The following is a 22,447-nucleotide window of genomic DNA, read 5'->3' on the forward strand; positions in this document are numbered from 1 at the left end:
CCATGGCAGTAGCCTCCTAACTGGTCTTTCTGTCTTTGGTCTTGCCCTCATTCAATGAGTTCTTCTTGTGGTGACTCAAGTGTGCTGTGTAAACATAGATCTCACTGCCATGTCACTGCTCAATAACCTTTACATGGTGGTTCTCCAGCTGCGATGCACCTCACAACCACCTGGAAATCTTCTTACACACCCATACTTCTACCAAACAAAGATTCTGTCTCGGCAGGTCTGTGGTGGGGTCTAGGCCTTGGCCTCTATAAGAAGCAGTAAGGGTGATTCTGATGCAGCTCAGGTACCATCCACCAAGAAACACTGCTGCAAAGGCTCTTTATTCCCTACAGGGTGAAACCTCAGCATCCTTAGCAGGGCACACAAGGCCCTTAATGGGTGGCCCATTTTAAAGCAGACTCTGTTCCCTCCATGCTACTCCAGTCCCGTGTCACTGTCACCATCATTTCTTGCCTGAACTGCTACAACAGTGTTCTGGTTCCTGAGTCCTAATCGCTTCAATTGCTCTCTGTTCCAATCTTCTCCCCAACCTGGAGCCAGAGTGACCTTTCAAAATTGCAAATGTATTCATATCGTCCCCCTGCTCAAAACCCTTCGGTGGTTCCTCACCATCTAATGGACAGTTTCTCCAACTGGTTCAGGTGGCACGGCAGCTGGAAGTCATGATGGTCTTTCTAGAATGCCAGGAAATAATTGATATAGGATATCGCATCATATGAAATAGAACACTTTTCAAAAGAACACTTCTGCTAGCAGAAAATACGTCTACATTATGTGTGTGCAACACAAAATCATAGCCACAAGCACAGATGTCCATGAAAAAGAAATAAACTGTTGAATTAAGCATAATCAGTCCTGGGATTGTCTTTAATATTCTTTTGCTACATGTTCACTCATTTTGTTGCCTGCTAGCAGATAAGAAGGAGCATCTGTCAAAGACTGAGCAAAACTTTATGGTTAAAAAAATTAAAATAGAGAAGTTTCTACCCATTAACTGATTTGTTTTTCACTGTGCGCATCCGTCTCATTTGCACCGGGCCTGGTTCCAGAACGAGCAGGCGTTGTCCCTGGAGAGCACAGCTCGAGAATCCCTACTCTTGAGCATGAAGGCTAAGCTCTTTGGCATATGACCAATGTGCCCCTTCCAGCTCTGACCCCACCTTCTCTTCCAGCCGCATTTACAACCGCTCTCCTCTCCTCCACCACTCCCTCTGGCCAAGAGTTGGAATTCCCTAAATGTTCTGTCCTTTTCTTCTGTGGTTTTACATATAGTGTTCTTCTACTGTTCCCCCCACCCCTTGATGGCCAGATAAGCTACTACTCTTTCTTCAAGATTCAATCCAAATGGGTCTTTTTTTTTTTTTTGGCCACACCGCACGGGCATGTGGGCGCTTAGTTCCCCGACCAGGGATCGAACCCACGCCCCGGAAGCGTGGAGCCCCAACCACTGGACCACCATGGAAGTCCCCAAATGGGCCTTGAGGTGCCTTCCCTCACCTCTCTGGGTCTCCACCTCTCCAAGGTCTTGCTCCTGACTGATTATATCACTTATCACGTTACTGGTTGTTTGTGGAACCATCATCTGGCACCTGGCCTGGGCGCTCCCTCAGGTCATGGCAAAGGTGCTTGGCACCCATTTTTCTTGAGTCCTCTGGCACTGAGCACAGTGGCTGATATGCAGCTCATATTTGTGGAATGAAGAGTAAAATTTCAAAGGCAGCAAAGTTTATCTTTAGAAACTTCCAGCTCCCTACAGGGGTCCCCTCTCCACCTTTCTGGTACCTCTTCTCCAACCCTAGGCACTCTGTACTCTCATGCTGCCCACTGGTAGAAATCCACCAGGATCTGCCATTATCGCTACAGCCCAGGCTTCAGAATTTTCCCTCAGTATCCTGCCAAACTTTACCCAGTCCTGTGTCCCATCCCTCCATGGCTAGATTTCAGATAAACCAGTGGTTCTCAAACCTTAGCATAAATTAGAATCCCCTGGAGGACTTACTTATTCAAAGGGTCCCAGTCCTCAAGGTTCTGATTCAGTAGGTCTGTCTGGCCTGGGGCCTGAGAATTTGCATTTCTAACTTCCCAGGTGATGCTGAGACTGCTAGACAATGACATATTTTGAGAAGCACTGGAATAAAATAATGTAAAGCCAGGGGCGACAGGTAATGATGCACAAAGGAATCCTTACTTCATCCTGACTCAGCCCTTCACTGAGTTTCTGGTTCTATCAGCACTGTCTGCATTTGGTTAATCTCAGATCATTTTCCCTCTGCTTCACCCTGTCCTCTTCCTCCAGCTTTCTGAACTTACTTTTCAGATGCTTCTCAGAGCGTCTCCACTTTAGACCAACTCTAGTATCCTCTTTCTCCTTTCATAAAGCCACAGTTTCAGGACAAAGCCCTTTGCTGAGCTCTTAGCTCCACTTCACGGCCCTCCTCCCCTGCCCTGTCCCCTTCCCCCATCCAGTCTGAGCACCCCCTGCCCCAGCCGTCAGGTTGACTTTGCTAAAGCTTGACTATAATTAGGCCCCCTCCTATCTAGCAGGGAGGGCCATTTCCCCTCCCCGGGGAGTCCGGTTCCACAAACAACATTAGCAAATTAATGACAGTCACCTGCTGGCCTGGGGAAGTCGCTGCTTGCTCCAGCTTCCTTAAGGACAGTGGAAACACTGAAAACACCACATTTACAGGCTTCCGTTTATTCATTCACTCAACAAACATTGAGCACCTGCCAGATAACTGTGCTGCGCCCAAGGGACCCCACCAGGACACATCGAACATGAAGACATGTTCATGGCAGGGCCTGAGGGTCCACAGTGCCTCTTCAGGAAGGGGATCTTTTGGTCCCACTCATCAACAGGGACAGACATGCAAGAAAGCAACTGACCACTCGTCAGTTGGTCGGAGCAACTGACTCTTGCCTCGGCCCTCCCGTGTCTGCCCCGTGCCTGGGCAAGTGACCCAGCACCAAAGACAAACCCAGCGAATTTCCAAATTTCTTTGTTTTCATTTTATTTTTTTCCCCTCCCTCCCTCCAAGCTTGTTTAAATAAGTATTATAATCCACAGCATTCAGTTACTGGCCTCCTGCATTGAGTCAGGTAAGGTATGTAAAGCCCAGAACGCAGTGAGCTAAAACCTCTCTACACATACGCACACAGCCACTGACACACACATTGACATGTACATACTAACACACACACAATACCGGCACGCACACCTTCTCATACATACCACCACACACCAAAAATTCACACTGACACACACACATCGACACAGACACACTCACTGAAACACACACACTGGCAGGTACACAAGAACAAATACAAACATAGGAGTAAGCACATGCCCGTACACACACACACTGACATGCACTGAAACACACAGACACAGCTGACGCACACTGACACAGACAAATGCACGCCTACTCACACATCAACAGCAAGCCACACCCCACGGAAACCGGGAAGCCCAAGCCCCGGGAGGCACTTGCAGACGCAGGTGACAGGTCTTGCAGGGACCAAGGGGTTGAGGGAGACTTGAGTTACACACTTGGTTCCAGTCTGCGAGGTCTAGCGTTTTGGAGGCGGAGGCCTCCGCGAGGTTCTGAGGGTCCCTAGGGACAGGTGGGCAGAGGGGGGCACACTGGCGGGGCACCAAGGGTTCCCCGCTAAGGTACCCCCAGCGCTGGGCCGAAATGCACGGAGCTTTGGGGAGCGTGGAGCGCTAAGGCGGGAGGGCGGTGCTGCTGGGGGCAAGCAGGATTCCCCAGGAGCCCCGCAGTCAGCCAGCCCAGCTCTGCTGGGCCCTCCGCCGGCTCGCCGAGGCTCCGGGTATCAGCTCTCAGCTCTGCTTTCCAAATGTGCGCCTCTCGTCCCGCAGTCACCCAGATCCCACGTCCGGGTCAGAGCTAATGAGCTCCAGCCCCTCCCAGTCCTCCATGCCCCAGTCTTTGCAGGGAAGACCTGTCTCCCTGCCAGACACCCAGTCTGGAAGCGGCCAGTCCCCTCTGACTCCCCGCCCCCAGCCGGTCCCGGCCCAACCTTACAGCGGTTCCTCATATACAGCCCTGCCCCCGCACATGGCTGCCACCCCAATCCAGGGCCTGGCGCCTCGCCCAGGCCCTGCCCCAGCGCCCTGGTGGGCCTTGGAGACAACAGCCGCCCCTCTTCTCTGCCACCACCATCTGCCCTGTGGGCCTGCGCTGTCTGTCTACAGAACTCCCCTGTACTGTCCCAGATTGTGCCAGGCCCTTCTCTTTCGGCGCCTCCTAGGTCTCCAGCACAGTTGGCACCTCCAATACTTGGCTCTTCTGTCCCTACAGTCACCTCTTGATTGTGTCTCTTCTTTCTTCTGTACCCCTCCTCCCAATCCAAGTCTTCTGCCCGCTTGTTCAGGAAATGCTTAATTGGGCGCTTGGTGGATGCCAGGCCCCGAACTAGGCACTGGGGGACGCATTTTGCGGAGTCCTTGTTCTCAAGGTTCACACGCACGTAAAGAGCTCCCTGAGACAGTGTGAGCAGCACTGTCCCGGCAGGTGGACACTGCCAGGGGAGCGCTTCATATGGCCACCCCAATTTCTCTGCCTTCCCCCCTCCCCGCGCGCACGGGCCTCTGGGTTGGGTCCCTTCTTCTCTCTCGTTGGTTCCCGTTTTTCTTCTTTCCTCCCTCCTGCCCCCGCCTCAGCCGCTCCCGCCTTGGGCCATTTCCCACGCTGCATCCCAGCCCCCTCGCGGGCCCAGCTTTCGCCCATGGATCTGTCTCCCTCCGCGGTCCCGGGTTCCACTCGAGGGTCTGAGTCCCTCTCCGAGACCAGGGCACCTGTCCTCTTAAGGAGTGGAGTGGAGTGGATTGTCCCGCCCGCTCGGGCCTCGGGCACGCCAAACCTGCCAGGGTTCGCCTGTCACTAGAAGCTAACAAGGGGCCACTCCCAGGAGAGGGGGTGCGGGGCGACAGGCCGGAGACGGGGAGAGGTGCCGAGGGCAAGGGAGGGGACCCGCGGTGGCGGTGGGCCGGGAGGAAAAGGAAAGCAGGCGGGCAGAGCCTCTGCCTTCGGAAGGTCTCCTGCACGCCGCGGCCGCCTAGTCTCGGGCTGACCCAAGGTTAAGGGGAAATCAGGGGGCGGGACAGAGTCACCGGAGGCAGCTCCGCGCTCCTCCCCAATATCCCCTTCAGTTGAGCTGGGAGCCTTCAGCCCCAAGCCCCTCCTCTGAGACTCCCTGGCGGTCCAGGCACTACGAGGGAGTGAGTCGTCTGAGCCTCCGTTCACACGCTGAGCGTCTAGGGCTCGGTGGGGAGAGGAGGCGTGGGGTCCGTTTGTATGAAGTACCCAACGGTGGTGAGCTCGGAAATGACAGCCCACAGCACCCGCCGCGTGGAAACCCCAGGGCAGAAGGGGCGTCTCGTCTCAGGACCGCTGGCCTCGGACTCCGCAGGTCACAGCTCAGCTGCTGGGCCCGCAGTGCGGCTCCCCCCAACCGCCTCCTTTCTAAGCTCCACCGTGGGGCGGCAGGTGCCGCAACTCGCCCCCGCCCCAACAGCACTCCCAGGCCGGGATGGGGGAGGTGGGGGGAGGTGTGGTGGAGCAGCGAGACTCCAGCGGCGGGCGCTCCCCTCCAAGCACCCAGAGATCTCGGTGAGGAGGAAGAGGGGGTACAGGGGGCGGGGATGAGGGAGAGGAGGACCGCAGGGCTCTGCCGCCGAGTTGTGCGCGACGGGGGCGAAGGGCGGGGGCTCCCTTCCAGCCTCCGGGGTCTGGGGACTCAGGGATGTAAGGCGAGAGCAGGGGGGTGTGTGACAATTCAGCAGAGGTCGGGACGTACCACGGAGCCCAGTGGCGAAGGGGGGGGCAGAGGACGTGGTCACCGAGGGGAGCCCCCGCCCCCCTTCGCAAAGGCCTACAACTGAGGCTGCAGGGAGAGCCGGAACTAGGCTCGCGGGAGAGGGAAGCGGCGCGTTAAATCCGCCCCCTCCCCGCACCCCACTTCCGAGGGGGTGGGCGATAGAGGAGAGGTTGGAGCCGCGGTGAGGGGGCCCCTCCCTTGCACCTCCCCCCACCGGACTTGGTCGCGCCCGAAGTGTAACACTTTCTCTTTGTCGGAGGAGCTCAACGGTTTCCTGTAGCTCGTGCTGAAGCTCCCGTTGCGGAGGCGCCGGTGGCAGCCCTGGCGGAGGCAGGAGCGATGGCAGCGACCGATATAGCTCGCCAGGCGGTGAGTGCGGGGCGTGGGTGCCAGCGCCGGGGCCGGGGTCCTCGGAAGGGCCGAGGGGACCTGGCCGCCGCCACCTCCACCGCGAGGAGGGCAGTGGGCAGTGTCCAGGAGCCAAGGCGCGGGGTCAGCGACTCAGTCCCCTAGCCTCCCGTCCCCCAGAACCGTGGTGGCTGGCGTGCGGGTGGGGGGCCTGGTCCGGGTTGCGGGCCAGCGACTGAACTTGCATTGCCCAAGAGCTGCAGTCGGCGCCGCCGCCTCCCTGGCTGCAGCTGCGGCCCCGCCGCTGGGGCGTTGCCGAATGAATGGCCGCACTGGCCGCCAAGCCCTCCGGGTCCCGGCACGCTGGCCTCGCTCCCTCCGGCTGCCGGGCCGCGCCCCTGCGCCCCGCAGCCCGCCGGGACCCGGGCCTCCTCAGCCAGAGGGGCTCGGGGCTGGGGTGAGCCTGGGGCGGGAGGCGGCGAGTGGTGAGGGGGGCGGGGAGGTGACTGGCTGGGGTAGGGTTTCTCCATATGCATTACATATGTGACTGCGTCTGTGTGTGTATCACTGTGTGCGTATGAGTGCACGCGCGCGCGCTCCTGCCTCCCCGGGCGGGCGGCGGTGCCCGGCTTGTCTGTGACCCTAGATGAGTCTGCCAGTTTCTTGGAGTGTGCTCGCCTCTCTGGTGCTTGTCCCTGTGTCCGGACGCTTCTCTCGCCGTCTGCTTGTGCTGTGTGCCTCTGGGTCCCATTTGTGCGTTTTGTGGGGTGCAGTCCTCTGGCCTGTAGGTGGTTGGCTGCGTACTTTGGCGTGTTTCTGAGCACCTGACCAGGGTTTTGCGGGCCTCTGGGCAGGGGGATCTGTCTCCGATGCGTGTTCAGTGTAACTGGCTTGTGTGCCAAAACCTGTGGAGCTGGCTTCTTGTTATGGGGACTAAGGAAAATCAGTGCGACGCTTGCAGAAGCGGTGCCCTCTCTCTCTTTTTGTTGGCAGTCGACTCTGGAAAAAAAAAATCCTCATTTAACGAACTGAAGTTTTCCAGACTGGGATGTGCAGAGAAATTATACTGAAGTGACCCGAGGCTCCATGTTTGTTTTTTTAGACCAGAAGTTTCGTTGCCAAGGGAGGGGATGATTCCATTTGAGGGAACAACCTAGCCTTTCTATTCATCCATGGGTATCTGGGATTTTAAGAAGCCCACAATTACCAGCACCCTGAGGTGAGGAAGGAGAGTGAAGTAGAGGAAGGTCAGATCCCATGACACTACACACACACACACACACACACACACACACACACACACACACACACACACACACACACACCCTAAACCTTGTGGCTTACTTATTTAAGGAAATACTCCATGCAATGCAATTTCAGTGCAAAAAATATACATAGCCTCTAGATATTTGGTGTAATTGAAACTGATTTGTTTTCAAAATCTGAATCCAGAGTCTGATAGCATTTCCTCTCCAGGAAATGGATACATTTATTCCATCCTCTTCTTCTTGTTTGGAAGGGCAAGGTGATTTCTTTGGAACCTCCCCCACCCCCCTGAAAGACCCCAGCATGGAGCTCCTTATGCAGTCATGATGTGGAAGGACCAGCAGAAGATGGGAGGCAGTGCTCTGTGATAATGGAATCTGAGAGAATTCTCTTCTCCCCAAGATTGGCACTGTAATATGTATTGCTTTAGTGTTTTGAGGGTTCCCAGAGTACCTTTCTGCTCCTCCATTATCTGCATTTTAGAGATGGCATGCCTTAAGTAGAGGACTTAGTCTCCTGGATTACACTTGCTCCATCCTTAGTGACCAAGAAGGACACTAGTGATTTTTCTTGTCAGCTAATTAATTTGCATCGACCTGCCCATACTCTCTCACCAGTCCCCCTAACCTGAATTAAGATTGCAGGGCCGATGTAGCAAAGGGGAACATTCCAGAAGGTTGTGTTTCACCTCCGGCAACCCAGAGATCCCTTTGTTCTGCAAATGGAGGTGGGGGTGATTTAGGGCCACTTGGTTTGCTTTGGTTGTTTCCAGTTTGCTCTGGCGGGCCTTGCCCTACTGTATGATGAAGAACATAATTGTATGCCAGATTCTGAAGCTGAAAGAGCAGCCCGAGCACTTGAGACCTTGTTATCGTGATAAATGGGTTTCTGGGAAAACTGACGTCACTCTCCATGCCCCCCTCCCCCAGCTAGTGAAGCCCTTGTTTATGTGTCATTTGTCTCTCTGCCTGCCTTTGTGTCTGCAAGAAGTTCTAATTCACCGGGGGAAGATGGAATTAACTCGGGAGGCCTTTGGACGTCTGGCTGCTGATTGTTTCTTCCTGGGAACGAGTATCCAGGATTTGGGAAAAGAAGACTGGAGACTAAACCTAAGTGTGCCTGGCTTAGGAGTTCTTTTTAATGAGCTCTGAGACATGGTGCCCTGCAAGTAGTGCTCTGGTGTGTGTGTGAGGGATGGGCTGTCCTTTCCAGAGTCAGTTGAGGGTCACTGGCTTGTAAGGTAACATCATTAGTGACAAAAACAGACCTTAGAGTTGCTGGATAGGATCCTTATTTGGGCATGCATGCAACTTGGAAGTTCAGCTTTTGTGTACGTAATACAATCCCATCCCATCTGAATGAACACCACAAAGATTCTGTAGGACAAAACTGTTTCTTCATCATGTCCACAAGTGTTTATTTGATTAACTGCTAAGTGTCCAGCACTATGGCTGGCTCCGGTTAACTATACCAGAAAAAAGTAGTAGACATAGTTCCTGGCTTTTACGCTTATTGCAGTCTAGTTGGAGAGGCAAATTGTGGACACGGTGAAATAATTAGAGAACTATAGAAGATTCTTGGGATGTTTCCATCCCCAGCCCCTGCCTGTGAGGTGGCTTGGGCTGCTGTTAATATATACTCTGAGAGGTTCCATGACTTGTCCAAGGTAACTTGGCAAGGCACGGTGCAGCCAGGTAATGGTCTTTCTCCCTAAAGAAAGAGCTTGCAGGGCCTAACGCTGCCCTAGCTGTGCTGGTCCTGGGGCAACTGTCCCGGGGCAGCTATCCCAAGGCAACCGCCTATAGGTGGCTGCACTCTGGTCTTGCTATCAAATGACACTTAACCTTGATTCCCATTGAAGTGCCCTGCCTCAGCCATCTCCCCACCTCGCACTAAAAGTCATATGGTGCCCCAAGCAGGGAGAGGAAAACCCCAATATCCACCCATCCCTCTACTGTGAATACAGCACTGAAGAAAATTTGCATGGCCCCAAATATTAAAAATTCTTGAATCTAGGTCGTGGGTATATGAATGATCATTGTACTATTTTCCAACTTTTCTGTGTGTTTGAGACTTTTCAAAATTAAAAGTTGGAGGGAAATTACAATGTCCACCCTCCTCCCCACAAATGCACATGGCCCCTGCCCTCCGGGAGTTTACAGTCTAGTAGTGGAGGCAGACACAAATAATTATAATTATCTTTGTGATGTGCTGCAGAGGAGTGCTACTGCCCGCTAGGATAATTCATTACAAGGGGACCTGATCCAGCAGTGGACAGGGGCGGTGGGTGACAGGAAAGGCTTGCTGAGGGTTTTAACTAGGAAAAGGGTAGGTGTGAAGATGGGTGAGATCTCACTTCTGCTCCCAGGCTGGGAACATTTCATTTGTTAATTCACGCACTTTTATTTTCATTCATTCCTTCAACATGTGTTTATTGGGCACCGACTCTGCCAGGCCCTGTGCCTGGTGCTGGGGATATAGTGGTGGCCACGGCACACACGACAGCCCTCTCAGAGCTTCCCCGTGAGAGGCCGGTATAAGCCCCATTTCCTCTTCATATCCTAAAACCTGGAAATGTGAGTGTTCGCGGCATTCTTATTACAAAACTGCATTACAGCCGAGCGATTTGTCTGTATAGTATAATGAGATTTTGATCTGCAGTCATGTGCACAGCATTTACTTTGTAGAGTCTCTGCTGTAAATTTTCTATTAATTGCTGGCTTTGTTACCCAGTATGGCCCCTCACTTTTTGTGCTGTAAGGGAGCGAACCCGTTGCATTAGCCTGAGCAAAACTAATTAGAAAGATAAGTCCCCTGGATAAAGGTATTCCAGAACTAAATAGGACTGATTTCTGGACTTGCATGGGTTTCTGGATTATCAGAGCCTTGGTTTTGTATTATCGTGCGCAATTGAGGAGCGCTTTCAGTTGCATTTACGTTAAAACCACATTCCAGAAAGAAAGAGACAGAGAAAAGAAAAGAAAGAAAAAGAATACCGTAGATAAGTGTAACATGTCTCTTTCAACGATCTCAAAACGCTTCCATCTGTATGATTTCATTTTCCCCAGCAGCTTCCTGGATGAGTATTACTGTTCTTTTCATTTTATGGGTTCAGGAAGACCAAATGACTTAGTCCAAAGTGTTACTGCTGGTCAGTGGATGAAGCAATGAAACACCTTCCAGATGACACAGATTCGTTTTTTTTTTTTCAGATTCGTTTTTATATAAAAAAACTCTGGCCTTTTTATCATGTTTCCAAGAAATAAAAATCCTGCCATGTCCCCTCTTCCCCCTCTTTTCACTGCGACACCCCCACCCCCACCTCAGTATACTCATGGAGGTTGAGAAGAGTATACTTGGGTGCTTTGAAGACTCTGATGTTAAAAAAGATTCTCAGCTTAAACTCCAGATAGCACAGTCATGGCTATGTGGGCTTTCTTCCTTCCTTCCTCCCCTCCCTCCCCTCCCCTCCCTCCCCTCCCTCCCCTCCCTCTCCTCCCTTCCTTCCCCTTCCTTCCCTCCCCTCCCTCTCCTCCCTCCCCTCCCCTCCCTCCCTCCCTTCCTTCCCCTCCCTTCCCTCCCCTCCCTCCTCCTCCCTCCCTTCCTTCCTTTCCTTCCTTCCTTCCTTCCTTCCTTCCTTCCTTCCCCTCTCCCTCTCCTCCCCTCCCTCCCTCCCTCCCTTCCTTCCCTCCCCTCCCCTCCCCTCCCTCCCTCCCTCCCTCCCTCCCTCCCTTCCTTTCCTTCCTTCCTTCCTTCCTCCCTCCCTCCCTTCCTTCCTTCCTTCCCTCCCCTCCCCTCTCTCCCTCCCTCCCTCCCTCCCTTCCTTCTTTTCTTTCTTTCTTTCCCATACTTTAAATAAAAATCTTGGAGCCACCAGCCACGTAATGATGGATTATTTTAAGTAACAACTGGAGGAGGCGTGCAGAATAAATTTGAAACACAGACCCTTCCTCCTCGGTGTGGCAGGAGGAGGCTTCTGCTGCCTGCACAGAGGAAGGACCACATGCTCGGGAGGGGGAGATAACGTTCCCGCTTCTGCAGTGTCTTCTCATTAGAGCAGCCATCTGCTGAATTATGCAGCACGCTCTCTGCTGGCCCTGCAGTGGGGTCATCCCTTCCACTCACTTAAAGGTGACTGGGTGAAAGATTCACGGGCCTTCTCGGGGACAGGACCCAGGGCTCAGGTTTCTCCTGCCAGGGCCCTCTCGGGAGCAGAGCTCTGCGCTTTCACGGCCCTGATGAGGTGTGAGGTCGTGTTCAGTTTCCTTTCGCAGCAGAGGCCCCCAGCTCTGAGCACTGGCGCTGAGGCAGGAACTGGGTTTTTTCAGATCCCCTTTAAATGAGACCAGATGGAGGCAGAGGCAAATTCAGGCTCCCCAGAGGACAGCTGGGCGTTCATCCAGAGGCCTGTGAGTAAACCTTTTTTTTTTTTTTCTCTTTTTAACAGATTGGAGATAACAATGACCAGAACACCTAGGAAACTCTAAATGGCCTGATTTGAAGGGAATCTGTCAGGCCTTTGTGGGAAAGTTGACCCACCCTGGGCAAGGGTCACCCCTGGCTGAGGTGGAGCTATTTCACCTAGAATCTGGCTGGCTGGGTTCGGTAGCCCTGGGGCTCTTGAGCAGAGGCCAGGCTGAGGCTCAGGCTTGAGTCAGCAGTGAAGGAAATGGGAGCTAGAGGTGGGAGAGAAGATGCAGAAGAGGGGCACCAGCGTCTCCTGGCCTCCACCGCCTCAGTTGCCTTGTGTGGGCCAGAGGCGCCTTGGTGAGCCCACGGGCTTCTGGGTCATTTTCCATGACCCTTCTCCTCCCGACTGGCATCAGCACAAGCCCAATGTCCCAGAATTCTAGCAGCAGAAAGAAATCTATGCGCCACTTGAGTCAGCTTTTCCATTTGAGAGCGGCGGTCTGCTTGACAGGGCCCTGGGTCCCAGCACCACTCTCTGCCACTAAATCACTCTGTGACTCGGGACAAGTCACTTCCTGCCTCTGAGTCTCTGTTTCCCTTTTTGTCAAATGCGCGGGTTGGATTAAGTGATCCGTAAGGGTGTTTCCAGCTCTGACGTGGTCCACTTCTTGTGTTTCCTCCAGCCTGATTTCTTTTAGGTCCTTGCCTGCTTCTGCTTCTGCTTCCAAACGAGGTGGCGGAATTTAACTCCACCCCTTCCCTGCTTTGACTCCTTGAGCTGGGTGGGGAGACGGCTGTAGAGAAAGCAAGTCTGTGCTTTTAGCTCAGCAGGGTCTCTGGAACTGGAATAGAAACAAACAACCCTTCGCATATTGTCTGTCCGTCCGTGTAGGTGTATATAGCTATTGACTTCCTATAAAGGTACGTGACAGCTGAATTTTTGTCTGTTGAATCCCCTTTTACATGCACTAGGAGAGCTGGCTATCTAATAGAATCCTGCTGTGAATCCTTCTATAGAATGAAAAGCCACTCTGGAATTGATCAGGTGTATTAAAATCCAGAGTTCCATCTATTGGATTTGCCAAAACTGGGCCTTCTCCCTGTATGGTGAGGATGGTTTCCTTTGTGCTTCGTCAGGATTCCCTAAGCTGCTCCCCCACTGAAAGGTACTGGGGCCCCTAAGGGGTGCTGCTAGCTTTGGCAGGTTTTATTTCTCCTCCGAAAGGCCCCCAGATTTCTCTCTCCCAGTTCAGGGCATCGCTACTACTGTCAGTTTCCTCTCAGCTCAGCTTAATTGGAGCCAGGGAAATCGTGATGTTTGATGTGTTAGGCATACTGGAGTTGTTGTTGTTTTAACCTCTGGGAACTTAGCAGTGCTCTTGTGGTTCTTATGGCTGATAATATGGGATAATAAGTGGCATTCACTCCCTTGGTAACACCGGAGGTAACAGATAGGGCTATCATCCACCTGATTGTTTCAGCAAGACTTTTCGCTGCATGTTTCAGGGTATGTGATTTGACTTTGACTTCTGGTTCACATGAATCTTTATAAGAATAAGGCATACTGTATAATAATGTTATACTGCATATAAATATGTTATAATAAGAAGAATAATAAGGTTTTATTGTGTTATTGGGAAAATAAATGTTTTATATACAATAAAACTGCCAGAAAGCTGAATACTTCACCAAATTTTCTGGTTATCTGTACATAAAGCAACTTTTTGGCTGTAACTAAAGATTTTGCTAAAATATCTGAGGCCACTTTCCTGCCTAGGAAAGTATCATCATAGAATCTTAAAAAAATAATATTTTAATTCTGATTATAAAAGTAAAATATGGGGCTTCCCTGGTGGCGCAGTGGTTGAGAGTCCGCCTGCCGATGCAGGGGACACGGGTTCGTGCCCCGGTCCGGGAAGATCCCACATGCCGCGGAGCGGCTGGGCCCGTGAGCCATGGCCGCTAAGCCTGCGCGTCCGGAGCCTGTGCTCCGCAATGGGAGAGGCCACAATAGTGAGAGGCCCGCGTACCACAAAAAAAAAAAAAAAAAAAAAAAAAAGGTAAAATATGCCTACTGTAGAAAATTTGGAACAGAAAAGCAGCAGCTCCTACAGCCCCTCCAAGCCAAAAGCAACCATTCTCACCATTTTGGTATATATTCTTCTAAGTTTTTAAAAATGCATGCATACTTTTTTTCCTCATGATTGGGATGATCTTGTATACACAGTTTTTTATCTAACAGTATTTGGTGATCATTTTCCTATGCCATTAAATATTCTTAGAATATGTTTTTATCAGCTGTTTAATATTCCATCATGCATCATTGAACTATTCATTGAGTTTGAGCGTCCTGAAGATTTGCAGGGTCTCTCAGAGATTGATAGTCAGAGCTGGGGAGGGAGATAGAGGAAGGGAAGGTGTGAGAGATCGGGCCCACCAGTAAGTGACACATGGGGCTGCCGGAGATAATCCTATTTCAGTGTTTCTGTCCTTTCCTAGCATCTTTGTGCCAAGGCCAGAGGAGAAAGTTAAGGACAAGCCCGGTCTTTGGCCATGAGTTCCAAACTTTTTGTTTTGATCTTGTCCTTCAGAATGACAGCTACTAACTTGGCCACCCCGGTTTTAAACGGAGGCCAGAAATTCTCCGTCGACACAGATGCGCCCTCGGTTTCCGGAGGCTTCCTACGTGGCTTGCGTCCTGTGCCACAAAGGTTGGAAGGGGGGAGGGGGGCAGGGGTTGCCCACTTGGGTGCTTATGGGACCCTTTATTTTCAGAATCACAGCAAGGGGAAAACGATGCACAGCTGGAACTGCCCTCACTCGTACTTCATAACACGAACCTCCGACTATTCAATTAAAACGCGCAATCGGTGTGTCCTCGGGGGAGGAGGCGGAAGAGAAAGCGTTGTTTCTGCCTGTGATATGAAATGTGGTATATAACGTATTTCAAGACCGCAGGTGACTGCAGATGAGGAGAAAACAGGAAACGTAATTGGGGAGGGGAGTGGGGCCTCTCCCAGTTCTCAGGAGCACGCTTTCATTTTTGCCTGCCTTTTAGCTCCTCTCAGACGCTGCAGCCTAATTACCCCTGCTGCAAAGCTGAGCCAGAACTCGCTTTTCGTGTATTAAAAATAGTTTTTAAATTACACAGGTAATGTGTGAATACATTCATGCTGTAAAAGAATCAAACAATGCAGAAGCACACTGACTACCCCCCGAGGAAGCCCCTAGTTCCAGTCCCCTCCCCTGAGGTACCCTGAGTTCTAGGTGTGGTGGGTGCCTTTTTAGTCCCCTTTCTCTCACATAGATTTAAGTGCAAATACACGCAGAGGTTTTTTTTGCATATATGGCCTCATACTGTGCTTATTGTTCTGCAGTTTCTTTTTTTCTATATTATAATATGTCTTGGAGATATTCCGATCAGTACTGCATTCTTTTTTTAAATTATTAGACCTACTGCATTCTTTTTTTAAATTATTATTGGAGTATAGTTGATTTATAATGTTGCGTTAGATTCAGGTGTACAGCGAATGAATCAGTTATACATACACTTATATCCACTCTCTTTTAGATTCTTTTCCTATATAGGCCATTACAGAGTATTGAGTAGAGTTCCCTGTGCTATACAGCAGGGCTTTATTAGTTAACTATTTTATATATAGTAGTGTGTATATGTCCATCCCAGTCTCCCAATATATCCCTCCCCGCCCTTACCCCCTGGTAACCATTAGTTTGTTTTCTACCTCTGTGACTCTGTTTCTAGATCTACTGCATTCTTCTTAATGGCTGAGGAATATTCCAGAATATGCACGTACCATAATTTAGTTAACTGGTTTTTCTGTCACAACATATGAAACACCCGAACGAACTTTTTGGCCAACCTAATATTTTTTCCCATTGTCGGACATTTAGGTTTTTTTTCTAAGTTTTCAGTATTATAAATAATTCTGTAATGAGTTTCCTTGTACTGTACGTGGACCTTTGTACAGGCATGTGAGTCTCTGTAGAGCAGATCCCGAGGGGAGGTTGCAGGTCACGGGAGGTGGGCCATTTAACATTTTGGTGGCTGTGACCTTTCTAGCCTCTCAGTTCAAAGCGTCAAACGTGGCACCACCTGCTACTCAAGATGATAACTTAAGGTTTTAGTGTCAGACGTCCTGGGCCAAGTTGCCAGTTCCATCTCCTTTTGTGCACTTTGTAATCCAGGGAACATTCAATTGACTGCAATCAAAGCAGTCAGGACCTCAATTAATCAGGCCACGTTAAGGAGAAAGAGGAAAGAGATAAGCTATCGGAGGTTTAGAGAGGGAAGAGGGAAGAAACTTCCAGGGGCTGTCCAGGGGTCAGTGTCCATTCAGCCCAGTGTCCTGTCGTTTTCACCATTACGTATTTACCTCTGAACAATGAGGACTGATGTTCATAACGGTGACCTTGACATCTTCTAAGATTCATCAAAGCAGAAGTGAATGGTGCTCGCTAGGCAGGATTTCCTAAAGCAGGAACTGCATATACAAATTCATTTTCGAAGCTTTCTCAACTACAAGGATTGAGACATACAGTTTGCTGCTTAAATCTTGATTAGCAAGAAAGACGCATTACCCAGATTCCATGTTCCCTAGTCCCCAAACCTTCCAGTTAACTTAGGTGTATTGGACACCGGCTAAAAAGATACAGAAGAAAAAAGGATTCTAAAAGTTACCAGTGGACTTTACCAAATCCAGACCAATGGTCGTTTCTCTGTAATTCTTCCTGACTTCAATCTTGGCCTCTGGTGATAGAAAACTATTGGGTCATCTCTTACTTTTCTGATCATCCCCCCACCCCTTGGAAGAATTCTCTTCATCTTCCCATTCCTTACTTGTGGGCATTGCTTATATTCAGTCCTTAATTCTTTTCTCCCTGTACTGTCTCTTGAAGAACACATCCAGTTTCATACCTCTCACTGCTAAATTTATATCTCAGTCCTGAATTCTCCCTGAGCCTACAATCCCATATTGCTAAGTACTTAGTGGGTAGATGTGTCACCATAAAATCAAAACTATCTTGTTTTCTTTAGTATAGAAAATGCTTTTACAAATCCAGAAGAGAAAGACAAGCACCCATTTTAAGAAAATGGACAAAGACGTGAATAGTTAACTCGCATATACATAGACACAACACACATATGTAGTTGAACAATAAAAAAAGTTCACTCTCACCAATAAAATGCAAATGAAGTTACATGATGCCATTTTGCAGTGATTCAATTCACAATGGTTAAAAAGCCTCAAACTCAGTGCTGGTCTAAGTATGTGTAAACAGACACTCTTGCATACTGGCGTTAGAAATAGACATTTGTAATATTCTCTGTTGAACGATTTCTCGGTGTGTACCAAAGTCTTTCCAATGTGTGTGGCCTTGCACCCAGCAGGCTTTAATTCTAGGAATTTAGCTTAAGGAAATAATCAGAGACTATGCAAACCTGTAAGAACAAGAATTATTACTTATAATGTTGAAAACTTGGAAACACGCTAAATGTCTAGTAGTGGAAGACGTTTCACTGGTTGAGAAAATGTGGTAAATTCCCACAATGGAATTCTATGTGGCCAAAAAAGTAATGTTTTAGAAGTATACTTAATTACTCAAGAGAACATCCATACTATATTAAGTGTCCGGTTATTAAGCCAGGTGATGAAAAGGAATATACAGGATTATCCCTATTTTGTAAACAAAAAAAAAAGAAAAAAAGTATTATATATAGACTGTAGGGAAATACATGTAAATACTAATAGTGACTGTCTCTGGAGAGTGATATTATGGGTGATTTTTATTTTCTTCTTTATAATTTTCCATATGTTTTAAAATTTCTACAGCGGACATGGATTACTCTTATAAAAAACCTGATAAGTGTAATTTTAAAATAATGGCTATTTAAAACTAGAATCTTCGACTTTTCCACTAAAGCACCCTCTTCTGGCTTCCCTCTTTCTGCCCTTGGTGCCATCGATCCAATCTCCCAGGTGCAGGACCTTGCAGCCTTACAGCTTTGATTGCTCCCGCACTCTCTGCCCAGTCATTCACCGAGTCTCATCCTTTCTTTAGGACGGCTCTCAAATTTGTTCCTCCCTCCTGAGTCCCAAGTCAGATCAGTTCACTTCAAGCAGCATTTATCGTCACAGTGCCTGGCTGTCACTCTGCCAGTTCAGCGTTATTGGAGTCCTCTCCTAATATGTCTTCCTGCCCCTTCTCCCGCTCTCCTCCCATCCATCAAGCGCCCTGCAGCTGGAATGATCTTTTGAAAAGACTACTTGTGTCATGGCCCTTCCTGCTCAAAACACTCAAAATGCCCCTTTTAAACCCCATTGCCTAGGGAATAAAGGCCATACTCTTTCTTCTGCTATTTAGGGCTCTCACAGCACTGGGCTAGGTGGGAGATAACTGTGGGCACGTGGGAGGTGCTTGGGTGAGACTTGACAATGAAATAAATCTTTAAGAATAAGATGTGGAGTTCTCCCCGCTGCCCTTCACTGTCTTCAGTTTGAAAATTCCCTTTCCTCATCTTTTGGCACTTGGACCAGACGCCCTGGAGCACTTGAAGTTTCATGGTGCTGAATTTGGACACAGGAAGAGGCAGCCGGGGGTGATGATATATGGCTCAGGAAACCTCAACTCTGAGTGCCTCCCAATTTCCGATGCCTGCTGAGTAGGAGACTCCATCGAGAAAGCATATTGGCTCTTAGGTTTCTGTCTCCCCTGCAGTCTTGAGGACCAAGAATGAACAGTGGGAAACTTACATCTTTTTTTAAAAAAAAATAATTAGTTAATTAATTTTTGGCTGTGTTGGGTCTTTGTTGCTGCGCGCGGGCTTTCTCTAGTTGCGGTGAGCGGGGGCTACTCTTCCTTGCGGTGCGCGGGCTTCTCATTGCGGTGGCTTCTCGTTGCGGAGCATGGGCTCTAGGTGCGCGGGCTTCAGTAGTTGTGGCATGCAGGCTCAATAGTTGTGGCTCGCAGGCTCTAGAGTGCAGGCTCAGTAGTTGTGGCACACGGGCTTAGCTGCTCCGTGGCATGTGGGATCTTCCCAGACCAGGGATCGAACCCGTGTCCCCTGCATTGGCAGGCGGATTCTTAACCACTGCGCCACCAGGGAAGCCCCTTACATCTTTTTTTGATTGCTTTGATAAAAAGATGGCGAAAAGGGTGAGGGAAAGCAAAAGGGGGTGAATGTAGCCCTGAGTGATGCAGGCCACTCATAAAACCCAGCTGTCTTCAGGTACCCCTCTGGGGCCCAGAATATACCACCCAGGACTGAATGATGGCATATGGTTGTCTGTTGAGACTACTCCACTGGAGGGTGTGAGGTGAGATATGTGAGGGTAGCAGTCTTGCCAGATGGCAGTCACGGGCATGAGGGATCTTTAGTTGTGGCATGTGTGTGGGATCTAGTTCCCTGACAAGGGATCAAACCTGGGCCCCCTGCATTGGGAGCGAGGAGTCTTACCCACTGGACTACCAGGGAAGTCCCAAGAAGAGAAATTGCTTTTTGAAGTCCCTTTGTCGTATTTACTGAACACTTATACATATTCCAGGCATTGTACTAAGCTCGTTACATGTGTTGGCATATTTGAGTCTCCCAATCATCTGTAAGGTAATATTATGTCATTTGACAGATGTGAAAGGAAACTGAGTCTCTGTGAGGAGAATTAACCCAAGGCTGGGAACCTTCTCATCCCCTGACCTCCCCCCCGCCCTCCCACCCCTTACAAGCCGCCTCTGTAGTTTGCTGTGTCTGGAACTATGTGACGTTCATTATGGAGCCTCAAGGATGACTGTACCCAAGAATCCATGATTTCTAAGCGAATGGGTCATTTTGCTTTGGATCAGGGACTAGCTAAGGGGAGATGGGCCCCAGTGGGTGTTAATTCCTAGCACAGAGAGCATTTGGATGGGGAAGTGAGACCCAGGTTGCTTTTAAGCACATTTTCATTTTCTCCCCTCCCTCCCCTTCCAAATTAGGGTGAAGGTTGCCGAACTGTCCCCCTGGCTGGACATGTGGGGTTCGACAGCTTGCCCGACCAGCTGGTGAATCAGTCAGTCAGCCAGGGCTTCTGCTTCAACATCCTGTGCGTGGGTGAGTATTTCCATAGCAGGAAATTCTATTACAGAATATGGATCCTTAATGGCTGGGTGTGGCTCTGCAGGTCATTAGGTTCAATAGTGTGTCATTCTGATCTATTTGCAGGAATTTTTCTGCCCCTCTTCTTCTTTTGTCCCTCTGCTTGTTTTGGTGAGCAGCTGGCTGTAGTTACATTTTTCCCTGCCCAGACCAGAATGCGGGGCCATACCTTGGGGGGAGCTGAGCTGCGTGACACCCAGTGGAAATTCTGTAAGGGAGCTGGCTGGCTCAGCTACTCTTACCAGGTTTGTTCTGACTGCAGAAAATAGGAGCCAGGGCGGAATTGGGAGGGAGGTAATGGCTGTGGAAAGATGCCTGCTTACCAGCTGTGGGCAGTGGGTTGGGTCTGTCTGTTTCCTCTGCAGCCCTGCTGTGCTTGGTACAGTTTGAGCTCTGTGCAGGCACCACACAGCTGTGTGCCAAGTTCTTTTTATTCCCTTTAAGTGTATCTGTGCCTGGACCTTTAGTCTCAAGTGTGGGAACCATGTCTTAGTCACCTCTACTGTGCTAATTACAGCACAAAGAGAGTTCAATAATGTATGTGAAATGAACGCATGAATTATCCCCGCAGGAACCACTCACTACATTTCTCAACCACTTTCCCATGTTAACAGTTTGGGTCCTTACTAGGACTCTGGGAAGTGAACAGACCAAGTGGCATTCATATCCTCATGGAACAGACGGAGACCAAGAAACTCGGGCGGGGGGGATAAGGGACTTAGCTGAGGCAACACAGAATAAGTGGCAGAGCCATGACAGGGACCCAGGTCTGCCTGACCCTTTGTCCCTCCCACTGCTTTGGTAACCGCTGCCAGAGACATCTCTTGAGAATGCAGAGGCACTTTGGAAACTGTCAAGCACTAGTCAAGCAAGTCTCAGGAACAGCGGTTCCTTGACATTCTTTGAGAATCTCTCGTTAGACCTTAAATAATCCCAAATTTGCAAACACGATCACAGTGTAAAATTTTCACTATACAGTGCAGTAAGGCGTACCTGCATATTTTTAGTGACATACCTCCAAACCTTAATGATTCTATAAATACCATAATAATGGCAGTTTTCATGCCCGGTCGGAACACTCAAAACACTTTTGCTAATTGCCTTTTCCTGTTTTTGTACAGAGCATACGGGGAATTCATTCATACTGAGGGTGTGAACCACTACTGAATTGGATATTCTACTCTCTAATGTAGTCTAAAGTTCTGTTTTGTAACTAAGGTCATTCATTTTCTTGGACTCTGTTTTTTCTTCTCCCTCCCTGGCACTCCTCAGATCATTTTCTGTCAGAGAATTAGCTACACACTCGAGGACAAGTAGAGAAAACAAAGCCACTTCTAAGTATGGTTGACAGGCAGTCAGCTAGGCTCACTCACTAGTGAAATGACTCACTCTCACGCACCAGCTTTGGAACCTATGAGATGAAAATATGTGCTTCACGGATTTACATATCATGGGCCTGAGAGTCCAGATCTAGGCTGTTAATTCTTCAGATGCCAAAAGTCTACCCATGGTTACGATGAGGTGCTATTAGGAGAGGGATACAAAATAAACAGCAGTCACGGTGATCGACATCAAGATCGAATACCATCACGTCCAGTATTAGCACTGCCAGATCGCTCCCATCTTTGGCTGATGGCCAACTTATTTCACATAACATTTGATTACTGAAAACCTTTCACACAAACATATTGGAGTCCCTTGGCATTCCTCCCAGAGCTCCGGGTGACCTGCATTGAAGCTGAGGGGGTGAGAAGTGAAGTGACAGGCCCACCCCCATCAGCCTCTCAAACCACGTGCAATTGGGTGGGCTAGTAAAGCTTTAGGAGGGAGGCCGCATAGGTCAGGATGGCTCTCTGAGGGTGGCAGCGTAGGGTAGTTGGACATGTGGTCCACAGGCTCCCCTAGGGCCCGGAGGAAGAGGCAGCCAAGCTCAAGGCAAAGTGAGTGGAAGAAATATTTCTTTATTTCTTTATTATTTATTTTTATTTTTGGCTGCGTTGAGTCTCCGTTGCTGCGCGCGGACTTTCTCTAGTTGCCGCGAGCGGGAGCTACTCTTCATCGCGGTGTGCAGGCTTCTCGTTGCGGTGGCGTCTCTTGTTGTGGAGCACGGGCTCTAGGTGTGCAGGCTTCAGTAGTTGCGGCTCGCAGGCTCAGTAGCTGTGGCTCGCGGGCTCAGTAGCTGTGGCGCATGGGCTTAGTTGCTCCGCGGCATGTGGGATCTTCCCGGACCAGGGGTGGAACGCGTGTCCCCTGCATTGGCAGGAGGATTCTTAACCACCGCACCACCAGGGAAGTCCCAAGTGGGAGAAATAGTAAACCCCTACCCACCCAGGCATCGTACATATGCAGCTGCTTCACTGTGCACCTGCGGGCATGGAATCGCTCAACTGCCCAGGACAGACCCTCCAAGAGGGGAAGGGT

The 22,447-nt window shown here is 49.9% G+C and overlaps 1 protein-coding gene across 12 annotated transcripts in view; it reads left to right on the forward strand.

Annotated features, from left to right (window-relative positions):
* Positions 1–5,929: 5,929 nt before the first annotated feature.
* SEPTIN6 (septin 6) overlaps positions 5,930–22,447 on the forward strand; it is a 68,473-nt gene continuing 51,955 nt past the window's right edge. For 7 of the 12 annotated variants that reach the window (XR_009538375.1, XM_060136820.1, XM_060136819.1 and 4 more), the window contains exons 1-2: positions 11,730–11,873; positions 19,867–19,981. Coding sequence is in view for 9 of the 12 variants with exons in the window: in XM_060136820.1 (XP_059992803.1) it covers positions 11,814–11,873; positions 19,867–19,981 (175 nt within the window). In the remaining 3 variants the exon portion in view is untranslated. Of the gene's footprint in view, positions 6,220–11,728; positions 11,874–14,481; positions 14,586–19,866; positions 19,982–22,447 lie in introns of those variants that run through there. The other 5 variants (XR_009538374.1, XM_060136821.1, XM_060136816.1 and 2 more) reach the window with 4 other exon arrangements.

The sequence above is a fragment of the Lagenorhynchus albirostris genome, chromosome X (genome assembly GCF_949774975.1).
Source record: "Lagenorhynchus albirostris chromosome X, mLagAlb1.1, whole genome shotgun sequence".
NCBI classification, from domain to species: domain Eukaryota; kingdom Metazoa; phylum Chordata; class Mammalia; order Artiodactyla; family Delphinidae; genus Lagenorhynchus; species Lagenorhynchus albirostris.